This window comes from Acanthochromis polyacanthus, chromosome 19 (assembly GCF_021347895.1).
Source record: "Acanthochromis polyacanthus isolate Apoly-LR-REF ecotype Palm Island chromosome 19, KAUST_Apoly_ChrSc, whole genome shotgun sequence".
Lineage (NCBI taxonomy): Eukaryota > Metazoa > Chordata > Actinopteri > Pomacentridae > Acanthochromis > Acanthochromis polyacanthus.
The window spans coordinates 18676301-18697355 of record NC_067131.1 but is presented as its reverse complement, the minus strand read 5'-3'; the positions used below and the strand labels follow the sequence as shown (position 1 = coordinate 18697355).

At 38.8% G+C, this 21055-nt stretch overlaps 2 protein-coding genes and 1 non-coding gene across 4 annotated transcripts; 1 reads left to right on the top strand and 2 right to left on the bottom strand.

The window, feature by feature from the left end:
• Positions 1 to 440: 440 nt before the first annotated feature.
• Positions 441 to 17281, bottom strand: plbd1b (phospholipase B domain containing 1b). The gene is made up of 11 exons (XM_022214508.2): positions 16916 to 17281; positions 15806 to 16028; positions 13924 to 14007; positions 11588 to 11729; positions 11344 to 11490; positions 10715 to 10859; positions 7246 to 7446; positions 3950 to 4090; positions 3670 to 3855; positions 3406 to 3512; positions 441 to 1388 (listed from the first exon to the last, which is right to left on the bottom strand). The coding sequence occupies exons 1-11, from the start codon at positions 17019 to 17021 to the stop codon at positions 1212 to 1214; spliced, it is 1659 nt and encodes a 552-aa protein (XP_022070200.1). The 5' UTR covers positions 17022 to 17281; the 3' UTR covers positions 441 to 1211.
• On the bottom strand, positions 17237 to 17309 carry trnar-ccu (transfer RNA arginine (anticodon CCU)). The gene has a single exon. It is a non-coding gene; the product is annotated as a tRNA-Arg (tRNA).
• Positions 17310 to 17731: 422 nt separating this feature from the next.
• cby1 (chibby homolog 1 (Drosophila)) lies at positions 17732 to 20832 on the top strand. 2 transcript variants are annotated; one of them, XM_022214503.2, is made up of 5 exons: positions 17732 to 17824; positions 18059 to 18157; positions 19201 to 19306; positions 19432 to 19544; positions 20004 to 20832. In XM_022214503.2, exons 1-5 carry the CDS (start codon positions 17819 to 17821, stop codon positions 20082 to 20084), a joined length of 405 nt encoding a protein of 134 aa, XP_022070195.1. In that variant the 5' UTR covers positions 17732 to 17818; the 3' UTR covers positions 20085 to 20832. The 2 variants fall into 2 exon arrangements, with proteins under 2 accessions (XP_022070195.1, XP_022070198.1); XM_022214506.2 differs by having other exon boundaries at positions 17741 to 17908.
• Positions 20833 to 21055: the final 223 nt, after the last annotated feature.

Genomic DNA, 21055 nt, shown 5'->3' with positions numbered 1-21055 from the left:
AGTTGTCTTGTGGGCCCTCATATTCTGTGGAGTGTGTACAGTTACTTTATTATACTATGTAAGCAAAAGATACATTGAAATAAAAATAAAAAAATAAAACTTGAAGTTAACCTTAAATAGTGTAGCACAGCAACTTGTAGGTCCCATGTGACAAAAATATTTTTATTGTGTTTTCATATCTTAAAAATGTTGAGAAGTACAGTATAATCTGAAAGAATATGAAGATGCTTAGTGCTACCACCCCCTCTTTCAGCTTGTTAGTGCCCCAACATTACAATCCAAAAAGAATTTTATAAAATGTTGTGTTCCAACTGAGGAATCATAATCTTTTAACTAAAAAAAAATTACAACAGAATTGCCATACAAAAAAAATATTGTGCAAGAACTGTTAAATCTTGGAGTTGAATTTGTGTATATATTTAATCCATGGAGCTGAAACGTGAATTTGAATGTTTTATTTTGAAAGGAACTGTTGCTCCCTTTCCGGATTGCGCTATATTCTTCTTGTGCAAAAAAAGCCAAGGAACTCTATGTTGTAGTAATTGAGGGACTATTCTCAGAGCTTAACAAGACAAAATGTACCTGAATGTTTAAATATGAAAACTTTATTGTTATCATTTAAGCAAAGTTAGCCAGGTAATTTAGCTCCAAACTACATAAACCTGAGTAAAGCCTGCATAGAACTGAATAACAATAACACCTTTAAAGTCGTGAATAAATACAAAAATGAGCAGCATTTCCCTGGTGGCTAAAATCCAAACCTTTGGAGAACCTTTTACATATCGGAAACAAGTCATAATGCTGCCACTCCTCTATGAATACTGAGAAATAAGAACAACTCTTGTTCCATAATGAGCATCCCACTGAGTCAAATGACTGGTGTTCAGCACAAACAAGCAAATTGATTCCAAAATGCTTTTAAGAATGATATACTAATCAATTAGTAAATAGTTTAATGGAAAACAATCAACTTGGTTTCCTTCTACCTCAGAGCAGTTTGCACCAATCAGCTATGAAATCAACAACAATAATAATACCAACTGTAGACATGTGTATCATATATGTATTGCCAATATTTTACACAGTGTTCAGAGATAGCATTTGCACCAATATGATGTTCAGTGTTATGACAGCATGTTTTAGGATTCCTGATTTGAACAGACAACAGGACAGTTCCCCCTGGATGGACACCACCCTCCGTCTCTGTGCTCTCAGGGCTGATGCAGTGTGGGCCTCATGGTGATGAAGGGAAAGCTGTAGGTGTGTGGGAGACCCTGATGAGTCGTGAGGTTGAAGGATTGCCATGAGAACGGACGCAGGCCCCCCTGTGTCGTGGGACCATTTATGGCCTCAGCGACCAGCTGGAGAGCCATCTGGTAGTCCGTCACCTGCACCATGAAGCACAGATGAGGAGGGATGGAGAGATGGAGAGTCATTTAGAACAGCTCAAATAAAAAACCTGACATTGTCATTTCGCGTATGAAGGGCTCAAACTGTGGCAGTTTCAAGGCAATCTTAAATCAAATAGTTTCAATTTTCTTCCTTTTTTCCCTTCAGGCTGGAAAAAATCTGTAAAGAAAGCACTCGTCTTACATCCTAAAAACTAACTGTTGATGGAGGCTGAAAACTCTTGAATTTCAGGGTTTCCCGACTTTTCCTTAAAGGCCACTGGGTTAAACTTTTCCAATCAGTGTGTAAAATATCTTGGCATTCACTAAATGTCCCAGTGGATGAATCCTAAAGACTCTTACTGATCACTTGACTTTTACTTCAGCACCACCGTGAAGGTGACATTTGTGGTTTATAGTATAATGTCAGGAAATATGCTGCACACATTCACGGCCCCTTCAGGAGGAATTGTGATTAGCTTTAGCTGTTCATTTAGCATCAACATCAGGGAGAAATTTATATGTGTACGATACTTTAGTTCTTACTAAATGCTTGCTAAACTCATGACATTTTTATAGCCGTAGCTATGTTGTGGTTATACATAATTGACAATGTTACACATTAAACCTAGAAAATTAACACTGTAAACACTATACCTGCTTAACACTGTTTTGTTCGCATTGCCGTTTAAGCAGCGATAGAATAAGTCTTTATGTGCTTTACTGAAGTAAAAGTATCAAAACTATTCCGCGACAAGCAAGGGTCCTATATTAAAAATTTTACTTAAGTAAAAATACAAAAGTATTAGCAATGAAATATACCTAACGTGTGAAAAGTAAAAGCACTTATAATGCAGAATGGTCCATTAAGAAACATATATTTTACAAAATTGGATTATAATTATAGATTCCTTAAATGCAGACATAACTTTGTTTTTCAGCTGGAGATAACTTTAATGACTTTATATACTGCTGGGAAGCTTGATCTATAATGAGCCATCATCATTTATTGGTTTTTTCATGTATATTTGATATTCAGAACCTAGTCCTGCAAACTCACCAGTATCTAAAGGCTAAAAATGAATATAATGGAGTACAAAGTAAAACATTTGCCTCCAAAATATAGTGGAGCAGAAGTGTACAGTAGCATAACAGGAAAATATTTAATAAGGTACAAGTTCATGAAAATGTTCTTAACACATGACTATTGCATGCAGGCATACTAGCATACTGATATTAGCATTTAGTTCTACTGTTTCTAAACTCAGGCTCTCAGAGCAGCTAGCATTGCTGTAGGCTCTTAATCTTGTTAAACAATGAATATATACACTGATCAGCTGCAACATTAAAACCATAGCTAATACTGCATAGACCCCCCCACACCTCAGGAGGTGACCTGTGGTGTCTGGAGATTGGCAACAGATCCTTTGGGTCTTGTGGGTTTTGGGTGGGACATCTATGGGTTTGACTTGGCCAAAGCATCCCACTGATGCTTAATTAAACCTAGGTCTGGAGAGTTTGGAGGTAAGTTCAACACTTTTGGCTCCAGCAGGACCCAATGTGCTGCAGTCAGGGAGCGTCATTGTCATTAGAGGTGTGCTTGGTCTGCAACAGTGTTTACATGAGCGTTATGTGTCAAAGTAGCCACCGCATGAATGTCAGGACCCAGAATTTTCCAGCAGAATACAGTGTTATTCACTTAATCTGTCAGTGGTTTTAATGATGTGGCTGACTGGGTGTAATTCATATATGTAATTAAATGATGAAATGACTAAAGTGGTAACAAAACAAGCTATGAAAATTAATTATCAATGCAGGTTTAACTGCATTTTAGAAACTTGAGAACATAAAAGACTTGTATGAAAGTGGTGACTCATTAGCCAAAAGTGTAGCTTTCCACAGCATTAAAAAAAACACATTAAAAACAAACAATATTTTGTGAAAGCAGTGCTCTGTATCCTTCCACTGTAATACAGCACATGTCTTGGGGTTGATTCTGTCCCTGATGTCTTCTGACCTTAGTATCATAACAGCCTCCTGGCCGTGGTCTCCTTGGTCTCAGGTCGTTACGGCAACAGATGGTCTTACATGGATGGCCCTTGGAGTATGGATCTCTTTTGTAGTCTGAAACAAAACCAGAGTGACTTTTAGTCCAGCTGCTTACAGTCTGAACATATTAAAATTCTCCTCATTTATTTGTGTTTCTGTCACATCTCTGAAGTACTTGAAGTTAAGGAGAGGATATAAAAAAAGTATTGTTAAAAAGTATCGTTCCACCTACTGTTGTATCTCATTAGGAGTTTGAGGGAGCTGAGGTCGGACACCTTGGCCTGGTCCCTGCGGAGGATTTTAGCTCGAGGACAGAGATCGTAGGAAAAGTCTTCTCCGTATCTCTTCCACATCACACTGTACCCACTCAGGTTGTAGATGTCAACATGAAATGGGATGTTGTATGACGGCCAGTAACCTGGAAAATGCAACACATTGAAGATGGAGGCCATCCAGGCACTTCAACATCCACTCTGGACCAAACTGAAAAACTGTGGAAGGTGGTGTCTTACCTCTGCGTAAAGCCTGAGTCTGATCAGAGTGGATCACTTTTCCTGGGATCTGCTCGACAACAGTCAGAGCTCCATTCTTGATGCTGTGACGCAGAGAAATCCTGCTCAGGTCCACCACCATGTACTGGCTGTTATATGTACCTGAAGCACAGAATGTAGATGAGCTCTGCTTCCACTTGGACAGATGTTTGAGGTGCAGAAACCCTTACAGTGAGCAATCTGCTGTCTTCATTATCATTACTGAGCTACAGTACCTTTGCATTTTACATTTGCAAGCAAGAATTACTATCAAAACTCACCATACTGGAACATTAACCAATATTTAGACCGAGCAAGTTACAGAGAAGGAGATGTGTTGTTAAAAAACAAATCGAGAAAATACAATTATGCAATATATAATCATGGAAATCAATCAAGCTACTCACAATAAGGCTTCTATGTTGGCAATGTCAGTTGGCCGATCCACCACTTTGGCCCAGACTGAAATATCTCAACTACTACAGGATGGATGGTCATGATTATTTTGTACAGACATGTAGAGGATGAAGCCTGGCGATTATTCTTCTAGTGATTCCACTGGCAGATCAGAGTTGCTACACTGATCAGCCACTACACTCAAACTACCTGCCTAATATTATGTAGGTCCCCTTTGTTCTGTTAAAACTGCTCTGACCTGATCTGAACTCCACAGACATCTGAAGGAATACTGTGGTACCAGGCACCAAAACATGAACGGAAGATACTTTATATCCTGGAACTTGTAACACGGAGACTTGTTTTTCTAGCACATAACACAGATGTGCGACTAGATCAAAATCTGATTAATTTGGATACCATGCTAACACCTAGAATTTACCTTCATGCTGCGAAAAGCATCCTTGAACATGTTTCTAGTCTTGTAGGGATTAATATCCTGCTGAAAAAGGGAACTACTTAAGCCATGAAGAGGTGTATTTAGTCAAAGAAACATCTGATATAAAATCCAAGGTTTACAGGCAGACGATTGTCCAGACTTCACACTGCTCCACTGGATTTTCATTTTCCCATAGTGCACTCTGCTATCATCTCTCCCCCGGGTAAATAACACACATTCACCTAGCAGTCCACATGATTTAAAATAAAAACATGATGCACCAGACCAGGCCACCTTGGTCTAGTTCTGATGTGCAGGTGCATTTTATCAGTATTTTTGGTGGTGGACAGGAGTCAGCATAGATATTGGGCTTGGTCTGTGGGTATGCAGACCCTAATGTGGCAAGTTACCATGCATCTAGAAGCTTTGGACGCTCATGACCCCATCACTGGTTTATCAGTTGTTCCACTTTGAACCACTCTTGGTTGGTACTAACAAGCGTATACCTAGAACACCCCACAAAGCCTGTTGTGGAAATCCTCTGACCCAATCGTTTAGTCACTTTGCACTTGTAAAAGTTACTCAGATTGTTATGCTGTCTAGTTTTCCTTCTCCAAATTTCAATTTTAACAAGTCACTGCTCACTTACTAACTAATTTGTCCCACCTCTTTACATGTACCACTGCAAGGACATAATCACTGTAATTCACTTCACCTGTCACTGGTGTTTTACTTCTTTAGATACATGGTTCCTACAGAATGTTCTTCTAAGTATGTCTTAACAAATATTGGATGGACTGCCCTGAAGTTTAGAAATCTGATTCGGATATCACTGACCCCCTCCTCAGGATGAACTGTAATAACATGATAATCCCTCAACTTGGCATCCAGCTCCATCATCATAAACACAAAATAGAACATATGTGGTTTGGGGGCACCCCAGTAGCTCACCTGGCCTCATGTACCAAGGCTAAATCCTGACCTCAGCAGCCTGAGCTCAGTTCCAGCCCAGGCCTCTTGCTGCCATATCATCTCTCCTCCCCCCTTCCTGTTTATCTTCAACTATCTCTACAATAAAGGCAGAAAAAGCCCCAAAATAATCTCATAAAAACAGACATATTCCATTGATACAGCAGATTTGTTTCTTCTAAAAGACCAACAGTAAGAATCACAGCCTCAGTCGAACTCTTGTTGCTTCTGCTCATGACTGGCACAGGGAAGATAACATGCACAGTCTTGTATGGCCCCGAGGGGTTTGAATCTCGTGGAAGAAACACAGTGAACTTCTGGCTCACGACTTACTTACTTGCACAGACTAAAAGAATCTAACCTAACCCTTCCTAAATGAAAGGAAAACACAAGCAAGGGTAAAGGCTCCTGTGTTGACTGCCTACAGGCCTCCTAAACATTTTGGCAGAACGGTGAGTATGACAGGCGAGTCTGCTGAGCGATGAGAGGACTGTCAGTCTCAGGAACACCCTGTTCCTCTCCTCTGCCCTCCCATAGCAACGTGACGTGAAAGATCAAAGCAGCTTCCCAATTAACACACACAAGAGTTGTGTAATGAGACGGAGGATCTGTCTGAGAGTCTGCAAAATCTCTATGGAAATTTGTCTTGGTTCACTTTAATAAGCTTGCTCTGTAATAAATGTAAAAAAAATATTCACTGTATGTTTTCCATAAAATATACAGTTTTACACTAAAAACAGCTAAAAACTAGAAAGGCACTCGGAGAGCGCATACCTCCGCCATGCCGTTTGTCTGTCTGTGTGTGTGTGTGTCTGTTTGTCTGTTAACAGCATAACTCAAAAAGTCATACACAGATTTTCACCAAATTTTTTACAGGATGTCCGGAAGAGCACAAGTAAGAATCGATTAGATTTTGGAGGTGATCCGAATCACCGTCTGGATCCAGGAATTTTTTGAAGGTCTCTGTCCAATTGAGAGATGGCCGCCAGGCATTTTACCGACACTTCTACTTACATATACTTATATTTTCAGTTTTTTTTTAAATTTTGCATTTTTATAGTTTTTCAACATAGCATTTTTGTATTTTCAGCATGTTTTCCCATGCCCATATAGTTTTTCTTTCAGATAACAGTAAATATCTGTACAAATAAAAATCATTTTTGATCATTTAAAAACAGTAAAAAAATTCAAAAGTCTATTTTTTATGGTCAAAAGTTGTAAACATGCAAATTACCATTAATAAAAATATACATATTTGATGTGGACATTATTTACAGCTTTTCTCTGTGTTTTTTAAGACATTTTTAAGACATTTGTCTGTGATTTTACTGGTTACTATCTGTATGTACATATCTACCTTAATATTTTTCTTTTTAAAATAACTTAAAAGGGCTGTAAAAATATGCATAAAACCCATACTTTTGTACTTTTTAAAGTGCTTCCTTTTAACCACTTGTTTTAACTGTGACCTCACCTGAGTTGTATTTGGTAAAAACTTGTGCCCACTCCTCTCCACTGTGAGCCAGACTGTTGGCCAGACGGACTCTCTGCCAGGCCAACAGGCTGTGAGGGCTGAGCTGAGAGAACAGAGACGAGTTGAAGACACCGATGGAGGTCTGAGTCATCAACAGGCCACTCCCAAGCAGGTAGAAGTCGTCCAGAGACATCAGGAAGCCTGGAGGAGGAGGTGAGGGTCATAGAGAGGTCAGGGGTAAAAGGCCATCAGGGGTGGACAAATACTGAAGAGTAAACATTTAAAGATGGTGGGAGAAGTAAACAGGGCTGTGATGAGATCATATCTTCACCTCCCACCCTGAGCTCACATAAGTAACATAACAAGTGTCAGTGGTATTCAGGCCCGGACTGGCAATCGGGAGAGGCGGGACTTTTCCCGGTGGCCTGCCTCCTTATTGGCCTGCCTGGACAGGCCAATGAAAAAAAGTTGATGGGCTTTTTGGCAGACAGGCCAGAGACAGCAGCGCTAGAAGCCTTACAGAGTACACGCCCACCCTCCTGTCACTCACGCAAAGCACGTGCTCTGAGCTCTAAATCAGAAGGATAGGGATTGGTCAAAGTGACATTTTTTTTAGAAGAAACGTGCCATGATTGGTTAGTTGCTTTATGGCCCGCCCCTTCATAGCGACAACGGGGAAGCATGCACTGCAGAGCGGTGATATGAGAGTGAGGCCAGAGAGTGGAAGGAGCGGAGATTATGGAGCACTTTTACTTCAAGTAAGTTTACAAACGGTCGGTTCTTCTCACAAATGCATCAGCAGACTTCAAAGGCCAAAATATAATAAAAAAAATGTCTGGCCCAAATAAGCTCCACAGGTGTCAGGTGGGTTGCAGGAAGCCTGAAAACATTTGAGACCCCCTCTTCAGGTAGGATAGGCAGTTGACTTACAATTTTCAGTTATAAAATGAACATTGGCGTTTGCATATACTATTAGCTATGACCAGTTGACATCTAAATGATTTGCTGACAAAATAATATATATTTTTTTAATTCCACATGTTATATAAATAATAGGAAAAGGAAAACATTGGAAAAATTGGTGAGGGTAGTGAAGAGATTACAGAAGAGAAAAGTACTGGACTGTATGGAGCTGTTGTTATGGTTGTGTTTAATAGACTTACTGTCTGTTTAGTAGTGTTGTAATTGCTATAACATAACTGTAAAAGGCATATTTTTGGAAGGAAAAAAAACAAAATTTTGGTGCATTATCCCACGTGACACAACCCTTGCGGTGGCGGAAGTGGCCTGACTGATTGGAAATCTCCCGGCCTGAATTTCTTTCCCAGTCCGGCCCTGATGGTATTAGTTACTAGTTATTTTGCATATCTAGATTAACCCTGTAAACCTCACTGTCACAAAAATACATCAGCTTTATGTTTTTAATTAATAATTTATATTTTATATATAAATAAATATATATTATTTTTAAAATTTTATTTGATATTTGGGTTTCACAGATTTCATGTATATAGAATTTTTTAAATCATTAAATATGCATAATTTTTGCTAGTTTTTTTCTATATTTGGGTTTTACAGGGTTAATAATACAAATTAATCAAATCAACAGAAAATGTGAAGTAATATTATAGATAAAGATGAAACTTAATTGATCCACAGTGAAGAAATTTACAAACTACTCCACAGCATTTCCTATCTATCTATCTATCTATCTATCTATCTATCTATCTATCTATCTATCTATCTATCTATCTAAAATCATCACGAATGCATACATGTCATGTGCTTTTATTTCAGTCAAAAGAAAAAAGAAAAAAAAGAATGTGGCACTTTACTTGTGACAGAGTATTTCTACACTGTGGTACTAGTATATTTCCACTTAGGTACGAGATCGAAGTACTTCTTCAACCTCTGATAGTGATGAACTCACAGAGAGTTACGAGAAGCTTTTAAGCATGTTTCAGCTCATTGTTTCTGGTTTTCTGGTCAGCAGTTTACAGTGCAGGTTCTTGGTCATCAGTTTTAATGGTGTTGGTCTCAGCTGCAGCTTCAGGCTGTTTTCAGAATAAAAGCTCTAAAGATGCAGTGAACATTATCTGGGCCAAAGAGCCAGGCGGAGTTAGTGACTAGCAGGTGAACAAGGTTCACCATTCAGTTCATACAGGACCAGAAACGGCATGCCCTTCAGGGTTTGGTGGTGAAGAAGAGCCAGTATTGGACTTAAATTCTCACACAAACAAGTTTGCAATGTCAAGTTAATAATATATGGAAGTATGTTAGTGTTCGTTATTTAACAATTCATTCTGCACTTCTCTCGTATCTGCTCTGTGTAAACACTGCCTGCAGTTCAATCAAAAAATTCACTCAGTCAAAATTCACTTTTCGGGTGGGCTTTAGTGGTCCGCTAATGGCTTCCTGGCTGCACTGAGAAATGGCGATTTTTTTTGTATTTTACAGAATCTAGAGTCTGCAAACATTTTATTTTGAGGAAATTTTTAATTAGACATTTTGATGAAATATCACAATTTCAAGCTTTGATTTTGGTTACGTTTTCAGATGGAATGACATGTCACAGATGAGTAATTTTAGGACCAATAAAAAATATTAAGTCCTATTATAATGTCTGTTGTTACAGTTTCTGGCTTCGATAAATTGAGTAATGTCGCAGATTTTTTAAAAGGATAACATGTCTTTTAAACTTGCCAGTGTGCTTTGGGGTTCAGAGGGTTAATATTGTTGCTACAAGTACTGCTGCTTCTAATATTACTTTTGCTGGTGCTGCTGGGAAAAACACAGGTAAAAAGAACATTTTCACTGCCACAACTTCTTCTACACAAAGTATTAGTTCATAACTGCATTGTGCTTGCGATCGTCAGAGAGAAAGCAGCTGGGCTGCAGAAGCTTCACATCAGCTCCACTGGCACCAGTGTTTTTCACCTCTTCATTTTAATACAGTGAAGTGGTATCTTTGGCCTGCTGGCCTCTAAAAATAGTACCTTAAAACCATTTGTGTTCTGATAGCAATGGAGCCTGTAAGAGGATTTTTACGGCCCGGACCACTTGACAAATCTTTAGTCACAAAATTACTCAGCCTCCTGACTTGGCAGTGAGAGAATGCATTTCATCACAGCTATGTTTGGGTGAACACACTGTGGGTTCAGTGGTTTCTTAATATGGACTAAGCTGTGTGCTTAGTAGAAGAATTACGTTGAGGGGAGAATGTTCATTAAGGATTTGGGTTAAGTCCTGGATGTCAGTGTTTATGTTTTCCCTGATGAAAATGTGGATTAAGGACAAGCAGCTCACCTCAGCTCGGGGATTTTACAAGAAAGCTGCACGGTGGGTTGACAAACTCTGGACTTCGAGCTGCAAATCTCGCTTCTGCCGACTTTAATTTGCCTGCGTGTCTTTAAAGAGAAAGCTTACCTACAGTTGTGTGCAGAAAGTGATATATTGTGATTGTGTGTACCAGGATAGCTGCTGAACGACATCGTTCCAGTGGCAGAGTGTGTGTCGGACACCCTGAAGTCCCAGTGTTTGTAGATACGCATGGTGGCTGCATAAGTATACCAGCTGGAGTGGCCCAGCAGCAGGTTCTCAAAGCCTGGCAGCACCTTGGACACAGAGGAGGGAAAAAATATGTTTTAATGAGAGACATTTGTCGGTTTTCTCTAATACCGGTAGTAATGAAATTCTCTCACTGGTCATGGAATCTATGCAGCTAAAAAGGAAAAGAATCACCCTTGAATTTTGGCAAAAATTGTAAAAGAAGATGAAAAAACTGAGTTTAATAGTGCACGTCTTCTGATTGCACCACATCACTCAGTGTCCTCACCTCTATTTGCACTTTGTCTTTGTTCCCTGAATGGGCGTAGGTGGAAGAGGAAATATCCCTCCTCGCACTGGCCTTTTACACTCATTGACTCATTTAGAAGAAACACACACACACACACACACACACACAGACACACCCACACGCACACACACACACACACATAAACGCACACACTCAGAGGCCAACGATAAAAGCAATTAGGCCTGGTGTTGAGGTTTCCCAAGTGCTTCCTCACAGCTTCAGCCAAATGAGCTTGGTCTAACCTTTATGAGAGCAGTGCAGTGGCCCATTCCTGGCATTCTGAAGGCCCCGGCCCCTGCAGAGGAGTTGGAGCGAGGTGTCAGAGCTGGGACCAGGTCCAGGAGGTCACCGACACCATTGAAGAGCTGGATGGCGAACGCTGACAGAGGCTGGGGCAGGAAGGAACGAGCAAGTGGAAGAGATAAATAAAACGATACTGAGACAACTCTCTTACCAACACAAACACACACTCAAACAGACACACACCTCTCTGTGTTTGTTTTTGGCCCACTGTGCAGCTCCGGCATGGAGTCCATCCAGCTGGGCCAGGATCAATCCCAGATGTTTCCACAAGGGGTCGTTGTTTCTCCTCAGCTTGACCTGCTCTCTGGCCCACTGGTCCTGTTTGCTGTGAATCATCCACAGAGCAAAGATACACTTTGGACATTTTTGTGAAGCTAAGTAATAATAATAATAATAATAATTTTTTTGTATAGCACTTTTCTGAAGAACATTCACAAAATCCTTTGACAGGCAGAAAATAATGGGAAAAGAGAAATATAAGAGAACTTTACAGAGAGGGGAGTCTATAAAAGTGAAATTTAAGAAGTGATTTAAAAGAATCTACTGATTTGGTAAGCCTTCTCTCCTCAGGCAGGTCGCTCCAAAGCTGAGGTGCCGTGATGGTGAAGGCCCAGTCACACTTGGAGTTAAGCCTCGACTTTGGAACGACTAAGAGGGACCCACACAAGGACTAAGGCTGTGCAAGGGGATGTACGGGGTTAGCATGTCTAAAATATAGTCAGGGACAAGGCCCTGGCAAGCTTTAAAAGTAATCACTAAAATCTTAAAATTACTTCTAAAATGGACAGGAAGCTAGTGGAGGGAAGCTAAAACAAGGGAGGTTATTCGCTTCTGTAATGTGGTCCCTGAGTTTACTGTGCATCTAAATGTGTATCTACAACAATCACAGGATGAACACGAAAAGCACTCAGAGACCGCAGTACTCCACCAAGGCTGCTCAGTCATTGTATGACTACCGACAGTTGAAATCTTTAAAAAATTTGTGGTCTACAGTGGTGGATTTGTATAGGATCGCTATCATCTGATTGCAAGCAGGCAGCAGATGTAGTGTTCACTTGTAGTCATAGTTGCAATGATGCTGTGTCGCTATCTCACAATGATACAGAAATGTTTAATGTGTTTAATCTGTAAATCCAGACTATAAGCTTCATCACTGTCAAAATCTAATCACTTGGTCCTTGTGTCATTTCTGACCTTCCCTGTAAATTTCATCCAAAACCATTGATCCTTTTTTTGACTAATGTTGCTAACAGACAGATAGACAGACAGACAGACAGACAGACAGACAGACAGACAGACAGACAGACCAATGCCGATCCTCACATAACTCCGCATTCCTTGACAGAGTAATAAATCATCATCATCTACACTTTTAGTATGGACTTTTGTGTGAAAACTTTGAAACAACATTGGTGACTCTGATAATAGTTTTTAGCATGTTTTAAAGCATTTAAAAATATCTTCATGAAAGGTAACAAGCTGCCGAAAAAGCTAACCTGGCAATAGCCAGATTAATAATTGTGTAGAACTTGATAGTACTTCACAATATCAATCTGGGACCGCTCCATGTAAATCCGTTCGGAGGAAAGAGGCACGGATTGGACAATGCAACAGTATGTCCCGCCTCTGACAGGTTTGTTTTTAGCCAATCGCGGGATCTTCACAACGAGTGGAGCCAATTGGTAGATTAAACTCTTACCAAAACCCGTAGGTAAAAAAGCACAAGCATCTTTACCATCCAGAAATGCGCAAAGCGCCTCTCGTTGTTCTTACTTCAAAGAAGCAATAGGAGATTCAGCTAAAACTGACTTAATAGCAGCATCTACACGATCGTTGTCCTCCGTTGCCGTGTTTGTTTTGATCTACTGGTGCTTGGTGTCGTCTTCACACCCGGATATCCCGCCCCACACACGAATACTGCTGCGTGATTGGCCCGTGCCAACTTGGTGCTGTACGAACAGTGAATGCGGGAGCGGAGCAAGATGGTTTCTTGAGAGATTTGTGAACTCACAAATATCGCGAGAAATCTACTTGCTGGCAAGGTTACGAAAAAGCATCTTTACCATACAATGGAAGAAGAATAGAAGAAAAAGAAAATTGCTCATAAGGCAATTTAAAAAAAAAGATTATTTAAAGAGAGCAGCAACAAATCATAAAAGGAAACACAACATACCAAGCATGCAAGACATTTCTACATTCCAAGTTTTGGCAGGGTTAAATGCTGTTATAGTTTTTTTTTTAATAAAACATTTTTTTCAGTCTGTTATTCTAAACTTTTATTGTCCTAAAACTTCTGTCCGAAGGGACCAGTTCAAACAGAGTGTGTCCAGGAGGGGATGGCTCACAAAAATGAAATTCTTTCCATCATAGCAAGTTCGACAGATTTGTTCTGTGCAGCTGAGGAGATAAACTGCTGATATATTGAGAGAAAAGCCAGTATGAGACCAATTTCTCTCAATATTCATGACATTCATCTTATCTTTAGCCATGAATGTGCTTTTATATAATTATAACTGTACCTCAGAAAGCTTTTCAAGGGATTCAGAACCTTCTCGTCCTTTATCAGCTGAGGGTACATGTTGGAGTAATGGCTGAACATCTGTCTGCAGAGGATTAAATAAAGAACAGGAGGATTAAACCACTTCATTTCCTTTCCCCCATGTAAATATAGCACACGTGTTCCAGTTACAGTTAGTGATATCAGAAATCCAATTTCAATATAATCCTATTCCTTAATCCAACTCTGTGATATAAACTAATTTTCAGAAAATATATCTTAGTTTTAAATACAAAATAAAAATTGGAAAAAGAACAGCAAGTGAAGCACTCATCTGTAAATAAATGAATAAAGCTAACATTTCTTTGCATTTATAGTGCCTATAATAAGTACTTTACCCTTATTTTAAAAAAGACGACTTCATATCAAAGTGAAAACAGATCTCTTAAAAGTAACGCCAATTAATTCAAAAATGCAAACTGTAAAATACCTGATTGCATAAGAATTCATCTCCTTCAAGTCAGTATTTATTAGATGCACCTTTAGCCGCAATTACAGCTTTAAGCCTGTGTAGATACTGTAGGTCTCTATCAGCTTTGCACATCTGGACACTGGAGTTCTACCCCATTGTACTTGGCTCTGTTCTACTTAAATGTTCCTCTAACATGCAACAGTGTGGCAGGGAGCCATAACAATTCAGCCATCATTCCTTTTTAAAAAAAAATGTATTGTGGCATGTCAAAATGTTATCTGGAACATGATACTAATACTCCATTTGATGCACCTCGGACGTCAAACTTCTGGATTTATCCTTTTCAACCTTTTGATACACAAAAAAGATACTTCTTGGTTTTCTTTGTTACTTTTCTGCGATCAATTAAAAACCCTTGTTAACAGACATATGGTTCACTTAATTAAAGAAACAAAAGAGCAAAAAAAGTACAAAGGGTATGTTGCTGAATATTTCATACACTAATGAACTCATTAAAAGAGGACAAACTGTACTTATGTAGTATTTACAGTATAGGCTGCTATTCTGGTGAATGATTTTTAAAACAAGGTTAAGGAATTTAACCAAGCAGGAAATCCAACCTGGCATTTACTTGGATTTTTCAGAGTCAGTCTAGAAATTTCAAGTTCCCAGTTGGCAGTGAACGCAGCATCTTACAGAGGCATCACATTGTTTCTCACAACAGCTGTGAGATGTTATCAGCATTCCTTTGAGATTCTGATCCATGCTGACATGATTTCATCCCATCATTTCTACAGAATTGTCAGCTGCATATTCACGCTGCCAGTCTCCATCTCAACCACGTCATAGAGATGTTCAGTCAGATTGAGATCTGATAACTGGGGAGGCCATTGAAGTCCACCATTAGGCTCATGAAATCACTTTGTAATGACAATCTGACAAGCAGCCATGCTAGGACTGGATTTCATCAGCATTAATATTAAATCCCGCTGTGGCATTCAAACCACTATTGGTTGGTTTTAGGGGCCAAAATGTGCCAAGAAATCGCTACATCACCAACAGCAGTGGTGGCACAAGACAGGTTGCTTTGATTGATTCGACCGATTGACGCCAAATTCTGGCTCGACCATCTGTGTGCTTCAGCAGAAACCAAGGCTAAGTTATGTTTTCCAGTCCTCAGCTGTCCAATTTTGGTTCTCATGTTTAAAATGGAAATGAACTGAAGATCCCGATCTAAGTCTGCAGCTATACAATTGACAGATTAGATATTTGCATGAATACATATGTGTGCATGTCTTCCTCAAGTGGTTGATAGGTATTTTGTTTTGTCTTACGATCTACGCAAAACGATGAATATAACAACTAACTAACTCTTTCAGCTCAAAGACTTCAGTGTTATTTGCGATTACACTACAGGACCTGAGCCGCTCACCCAGCAGTGAGGAAACCCTCCAGATAACCAGCCAGGAAGAAGGTGGTCTCATCTTCCTGTTCTATTGCACCATAACCTGCACTGATCTCCAGGATCCCCCATCCAGAGAGGAGCAAAGAGTCATTGAAGTAACCGTAGGCTCCCCCCTCGGTCTCCATCACACCCTCCTTCAGGATCACACTTTTCTGGGCAGCATCCCAGTGCACGGTGGCCTCTTGGAGCTCTACCATTGAAGGAGGATGGACAGGGTAAGGGGGTTGAGGTTAGATAACACTGATTATGTAAGACAATGTCATGACGCCAATAGAATTAATTGATGGAAAATGTAGCATTTGTAAAAAAAAAAAAATGTATGTGTTGCTCAATTGGTTGCTATCAAATTAACTTTAATATTTAAAGATAAGCCCAGGGGTTTAGATTGAATATATATAATATATTTATATTGAAGTAAAATCTACTGTTTAAAAACAAATCTGGTTTGTTTGATAGGCAAAGCTGCACATATAAAAAGCATATGCATATTAACTGACATAAAGCAACACAGAGCTGTTTAAAAACAGATAATTGCTTTACTATATAAAATATTGATGTTGTGTTTCAAGGTAAATATTTCAATCAAGATGTGCCATTATTAAAAAAAAGAAAAACTAAAAAAATTATGAAAATATTAAAATCCGAATGTGCTTTAGTGCTGAATAGGTTTTCACATATGAGGAACATGACTTTTTGATGTTTATTAAACACTAAAGTAGATAAAGAAAATTTCCAAAAGGCATTATTTTTGCAAGTCAAATAAAAAGCAAGTATAGTCAATCAAAAATATCTAAAGTAATAAACTAATAAAACTACGTATTTCATTTTTCTATTTTGTTGGGTGTAAAATACAACAAAATTGACAAATTATAAAGAAAAACATAGAGATCTCTTTAAAATCGAACAAAATAGAGCAAGAAAAAAATGCATTATATAAAACTTAACACACATATAGGAGAAATCATATCCTTTACCTGCCAAAAAATGTTATCATACAATGTTAAGGGATTTTTTTTTTCTTTTTCAGCAGGTTCAGTTGTGCTGGATGGATCCAGACCCCAAAGTAACATTACTCACGGTGAGTTTGCATCTTCACACTCGTTCTCCTCAACACATCCATGGATTGCATCGATACAGCCAAGGTGCTCAGCAGTACGCACAGGTTGACGCTTTGTTTCTCCATGTCAGCTGGTGAAGTCCTGTGACTGTCTGCCTTTCATCTGTTTCAGTTAATAAATGTTCTCTTTGTAGTTACTTGCATTAAAGGCAACGGCTACGTTGTGCGCTGTACCAGAACGATCATTCGTTTCAATTCTTTAGCTTCTTTTAAGATTCTTCGAAGACTTAATTCATCGCCAGGATACACGCGCTAACCAGCTTTGCAACGGAAAAAGCAACCACCCCAGATGGGACTCGAACCCACAATCCCTGGCTTAGGAGGCCAGTGCCTTATCCATTAGGCCACTGGGGCTGCCTGTCAAATGGGCGGAGTCACTCTTTTTTATATCAGTTTTGCCAGAAAGCTTTGCATTTTGCATTACAAATTCAGTTAAGTCGGTTTTAATAGCACAATTTCGCAAGTATTTCTCACTAATATGTAATAGTAATAAACACTGTTCCGTGTTCCATTAACTGTACTGCAATGCTTGGAGAAATCACCATGGTAATGCGGTTGCTTTTCGTGGACGGTTCGATCATCATTTTAAAACAGGGGTATTTATGTAGCCCAAATGTGAGAGAAAGTGTTAAAAGTGCAAACAGTGTCTCAAATAGAGAATTGAAGCTCTGGTTTGATTTTTACATGTATTTTAATTGTTCATATTAGATTTTTTTGTTAGCGAGTTTGTAGATAATTCATGTAACATGACACAGATGTGTCCATTTTGGACGAATGGAACTTGCACGCATGCGCAGTAGCAAGCATGTTTGGAAAGAAAAGAAGCTCGACCACCACCATAGGAGCTTAAATAAATAGACTGTATGGAGGTAAATATGTAGCCTTGTATTTTCAGTGAGACAACAACGACTAACCTATCTGGGAAGCACTCGACAGTTTCAATTAAATGTCAGGTAATTCACATAGCAAGCGAGTGGTAGCCACTTAAGATTAGCTCGGTGATGTACCGTTAGCAACAGTAAACACAGACTGTAGCTGCCTGACTGATAGCCAGCATCGTTTTAAAAATGCTAATGACCATTCGTGTGTTATTTCTAATTCAGGACCTTAAGAAATCACTGAAAATGCCACTCTTTGGAAACACATTCAGTCCGAAGAAGACGCCTCCTCGCAAATCTGCATCTCTGTCCAGCCTTCACACGGTGAGTTAAGAATCTCACTTGTATTTGTATCATCTTATAGGAATTGCATTATTAGAAACACTGTTAAATAAATTTAGCAGTAGACTGTTTCCTCTTATGAATAATAATAAAAAAAAACTTTCAAAAACACAGGCCTCAAAGTAGAAATGAGACTATTGGAAAAAGATACAGAAAGATCAGTGACCAACCAAAAACTAGTGCTATCACAGTTGCAGCAGTATTTAGGAGGTCAAGGCAAGTGTTTCAGACTTTGCACCAGGATTATTAGGGGAAATGTGGATTTTGTATGAAAGCACAGACACCTGTGATGGACATTGCATTACATTAACCGCTATGGATAGTGTTAAAACACCTTGCTTTATCTGTGACACAAAACTGCAAGACTAAACTTTGCTAAAGAACACAGAATATAGCCTGATTAATGTTGGCAGGATAATATTTTGTCAGATGAGACCCATATAAATTTGGCATTTGTCCAGCATGTTTGGTTTAAACCTGGCCAGGACTACCACAGTGAATGCTTAGTCCTGACAGTGAAGCACAAAGTTAGGAGCGTGATGAGATGTCGGGGAGATGACATTTATAGATGGCACCATTCATGCGTGAGGATATAACAAAATACTGGCTGAGAAGATGATTCTCAGTTTGCAGAACCTAAGAACCTAGACAGAAGCTTGGACTTTCAAGATTTTTTAATGAAGAAAAAAATGCACTGCACCTCTATTGCAACGAGCAGCTCAAGGATATAATCTCTGAAGAACACAAAATATAAAAGGGGTTTTGACTTTTCTTGCGTTGAGTTCCTACTTAGGGTCTATATTGTTGATGAAGTATATCTAAAGTGTATTTTTTATATTTAAGTGATATTACACAGGAGTGTACTCACTTATTTTCTGTACTGTACTTACAGGATAAACAAATTAGTTTTACAACATGTTTTGGGATATATTAAATTGTGCAGAGGTCACAGAATAACATCCTGTGGGCTATTATTCATCCAGTGCACAATCAGACTGTTCTATTTAACTTCTATTCTTTTATAGCTGGATCGTTCAACAAGAGAAATAGAGCTGGGTCTTGAGTATGGGCCTCCTATGATGAACATTGGAGGTCAGAGTTGGAAATTTGAAGATGGACAATGGATAACAGGTAATGACTTTAATATTCCTAAATGCAACGTATGCAGTTGTGTCTGTTGTCATAGCCGCAGGATTGTCATTTGGTCCAGATTGGCCTGCACAGTACTTTTTTTTTCTTGTTTTTTTTTTTATCAGAATCTGGTGGAAATGCGTCTGGTAGGGAGGTGCAGCGGCTCAAGAAAAGAAATGTCCAGTTGGAGGAGGAGAATAACCTCTTAAAACTGAAGATTGAAGTTCTCCTTGACATGGTGAGACCTGAGCAGCTGTCATTGTATCTTTACATTCCAGTAATCTACCTATTATCTAGAACTGCTTTATCCTGTGGAGGGTTGTATAGGGGCTGGAGCCTACCCCAACTTACATAGAAAAAAAAAGGCAGTTTACACCTTGGGCAGGTCACCTGTCCATTACAGGGCCAACACAAAGACACGGACAACCAAGCACACTCAATTTGAGATGCTGAAGCAGGAAAACAACCCTCTCAAACTACTGCAGTTATCTTGAAGAAACCTGTGCTTGTTATGTGTTAGAGGGCCAATAGTTACTATTGTTCTCAGGCTGTATAACTGTGCTTGCAGCAGGTTTAGACCAGGTCTCTGCTTAGCTTCGTTACGAAATGTTGGTTACAGTATCATAATTATGTTGGTTATGTAATTTGGTTAGTCACCAAAGCAGTTAAATAACAATATTTCTTCTCTTCCTTCAAGTTGACTGAGACCACAGTAGAATACCATCTGATGGAGAAAGAAGTGGAAGATATAAAGACTCAACATCGAAGGAAAAAGTGACAGGCTATTCTGATCCCTACATCCAAATAAATGTTCATAAAATGGAATGAACTGATCTTACGTTTACAGATCATGTGAACTTTGTTGATGTAAAAAAAAAGAGGTTACAGGATGAAATAGTGAGCTCATACTTTTTCTCACAATGAGGACTTCTTGTGTTGGACATTTTAGCTAATCAGATTTAGTGACTTCCTATATTTATTCTTTCCTGCATTTGTTCATGATTTCACCATAAATCTGAGTCAGCTGTGAAGATCTTTGTTGAATTCACAGCCAGTTTTCTACTCTTTGTACATATGTTTGACATGTACCAGCTGGCATTCTCCTTTGTAAACTTTCATATTGTATTCTTTTTGTAGATTAAAAGTAAATTTAATTGCAACGAAACAGTTGTTTTTCTTATTTTAACATTTATTTTTTTGAAAATTACCGGAATCGCCCTTTGGATCAATACTTTCTTTCATTGTAACAAATGAAGAATGACAAAGAAACTGCTGACAGGAAAAGAGAAAGGCTTTGTTCACTATTTTCCTCCAGCTTGACACAATTGAGGCAGATGTGTTATATAGTCTATACGACTACATCATGATCATATAATGTCAGTGTGGGGGAAAAACCATACCATGGGAAATAAATGTGTTTTTCTCTCCTTCTGGATCACTATTGTGAATCAGAAATAGTAGCTTTACCAGTATTGTGATGCACTGCTTTTATAGTTATTCCTCAGTAAAATTCAGTTTGAAATTTCCCTTGTAAAGTTGTTGTTTTTTATTGTCTTATTATTAAATTTTTAGAAAATTATTTTAACCACCTATTGAATTAATACTATTTTTTAAATTATTACACATTACAAATGGACACAAAAGGGCAGAATAAGGCTGTGTTCACTGTTCGGACTTATATTTAGAGTATGAGTAGTAATGCTGCTTGTTTTACATATACACGGATTATTTTCCCATTGGACATGGGTA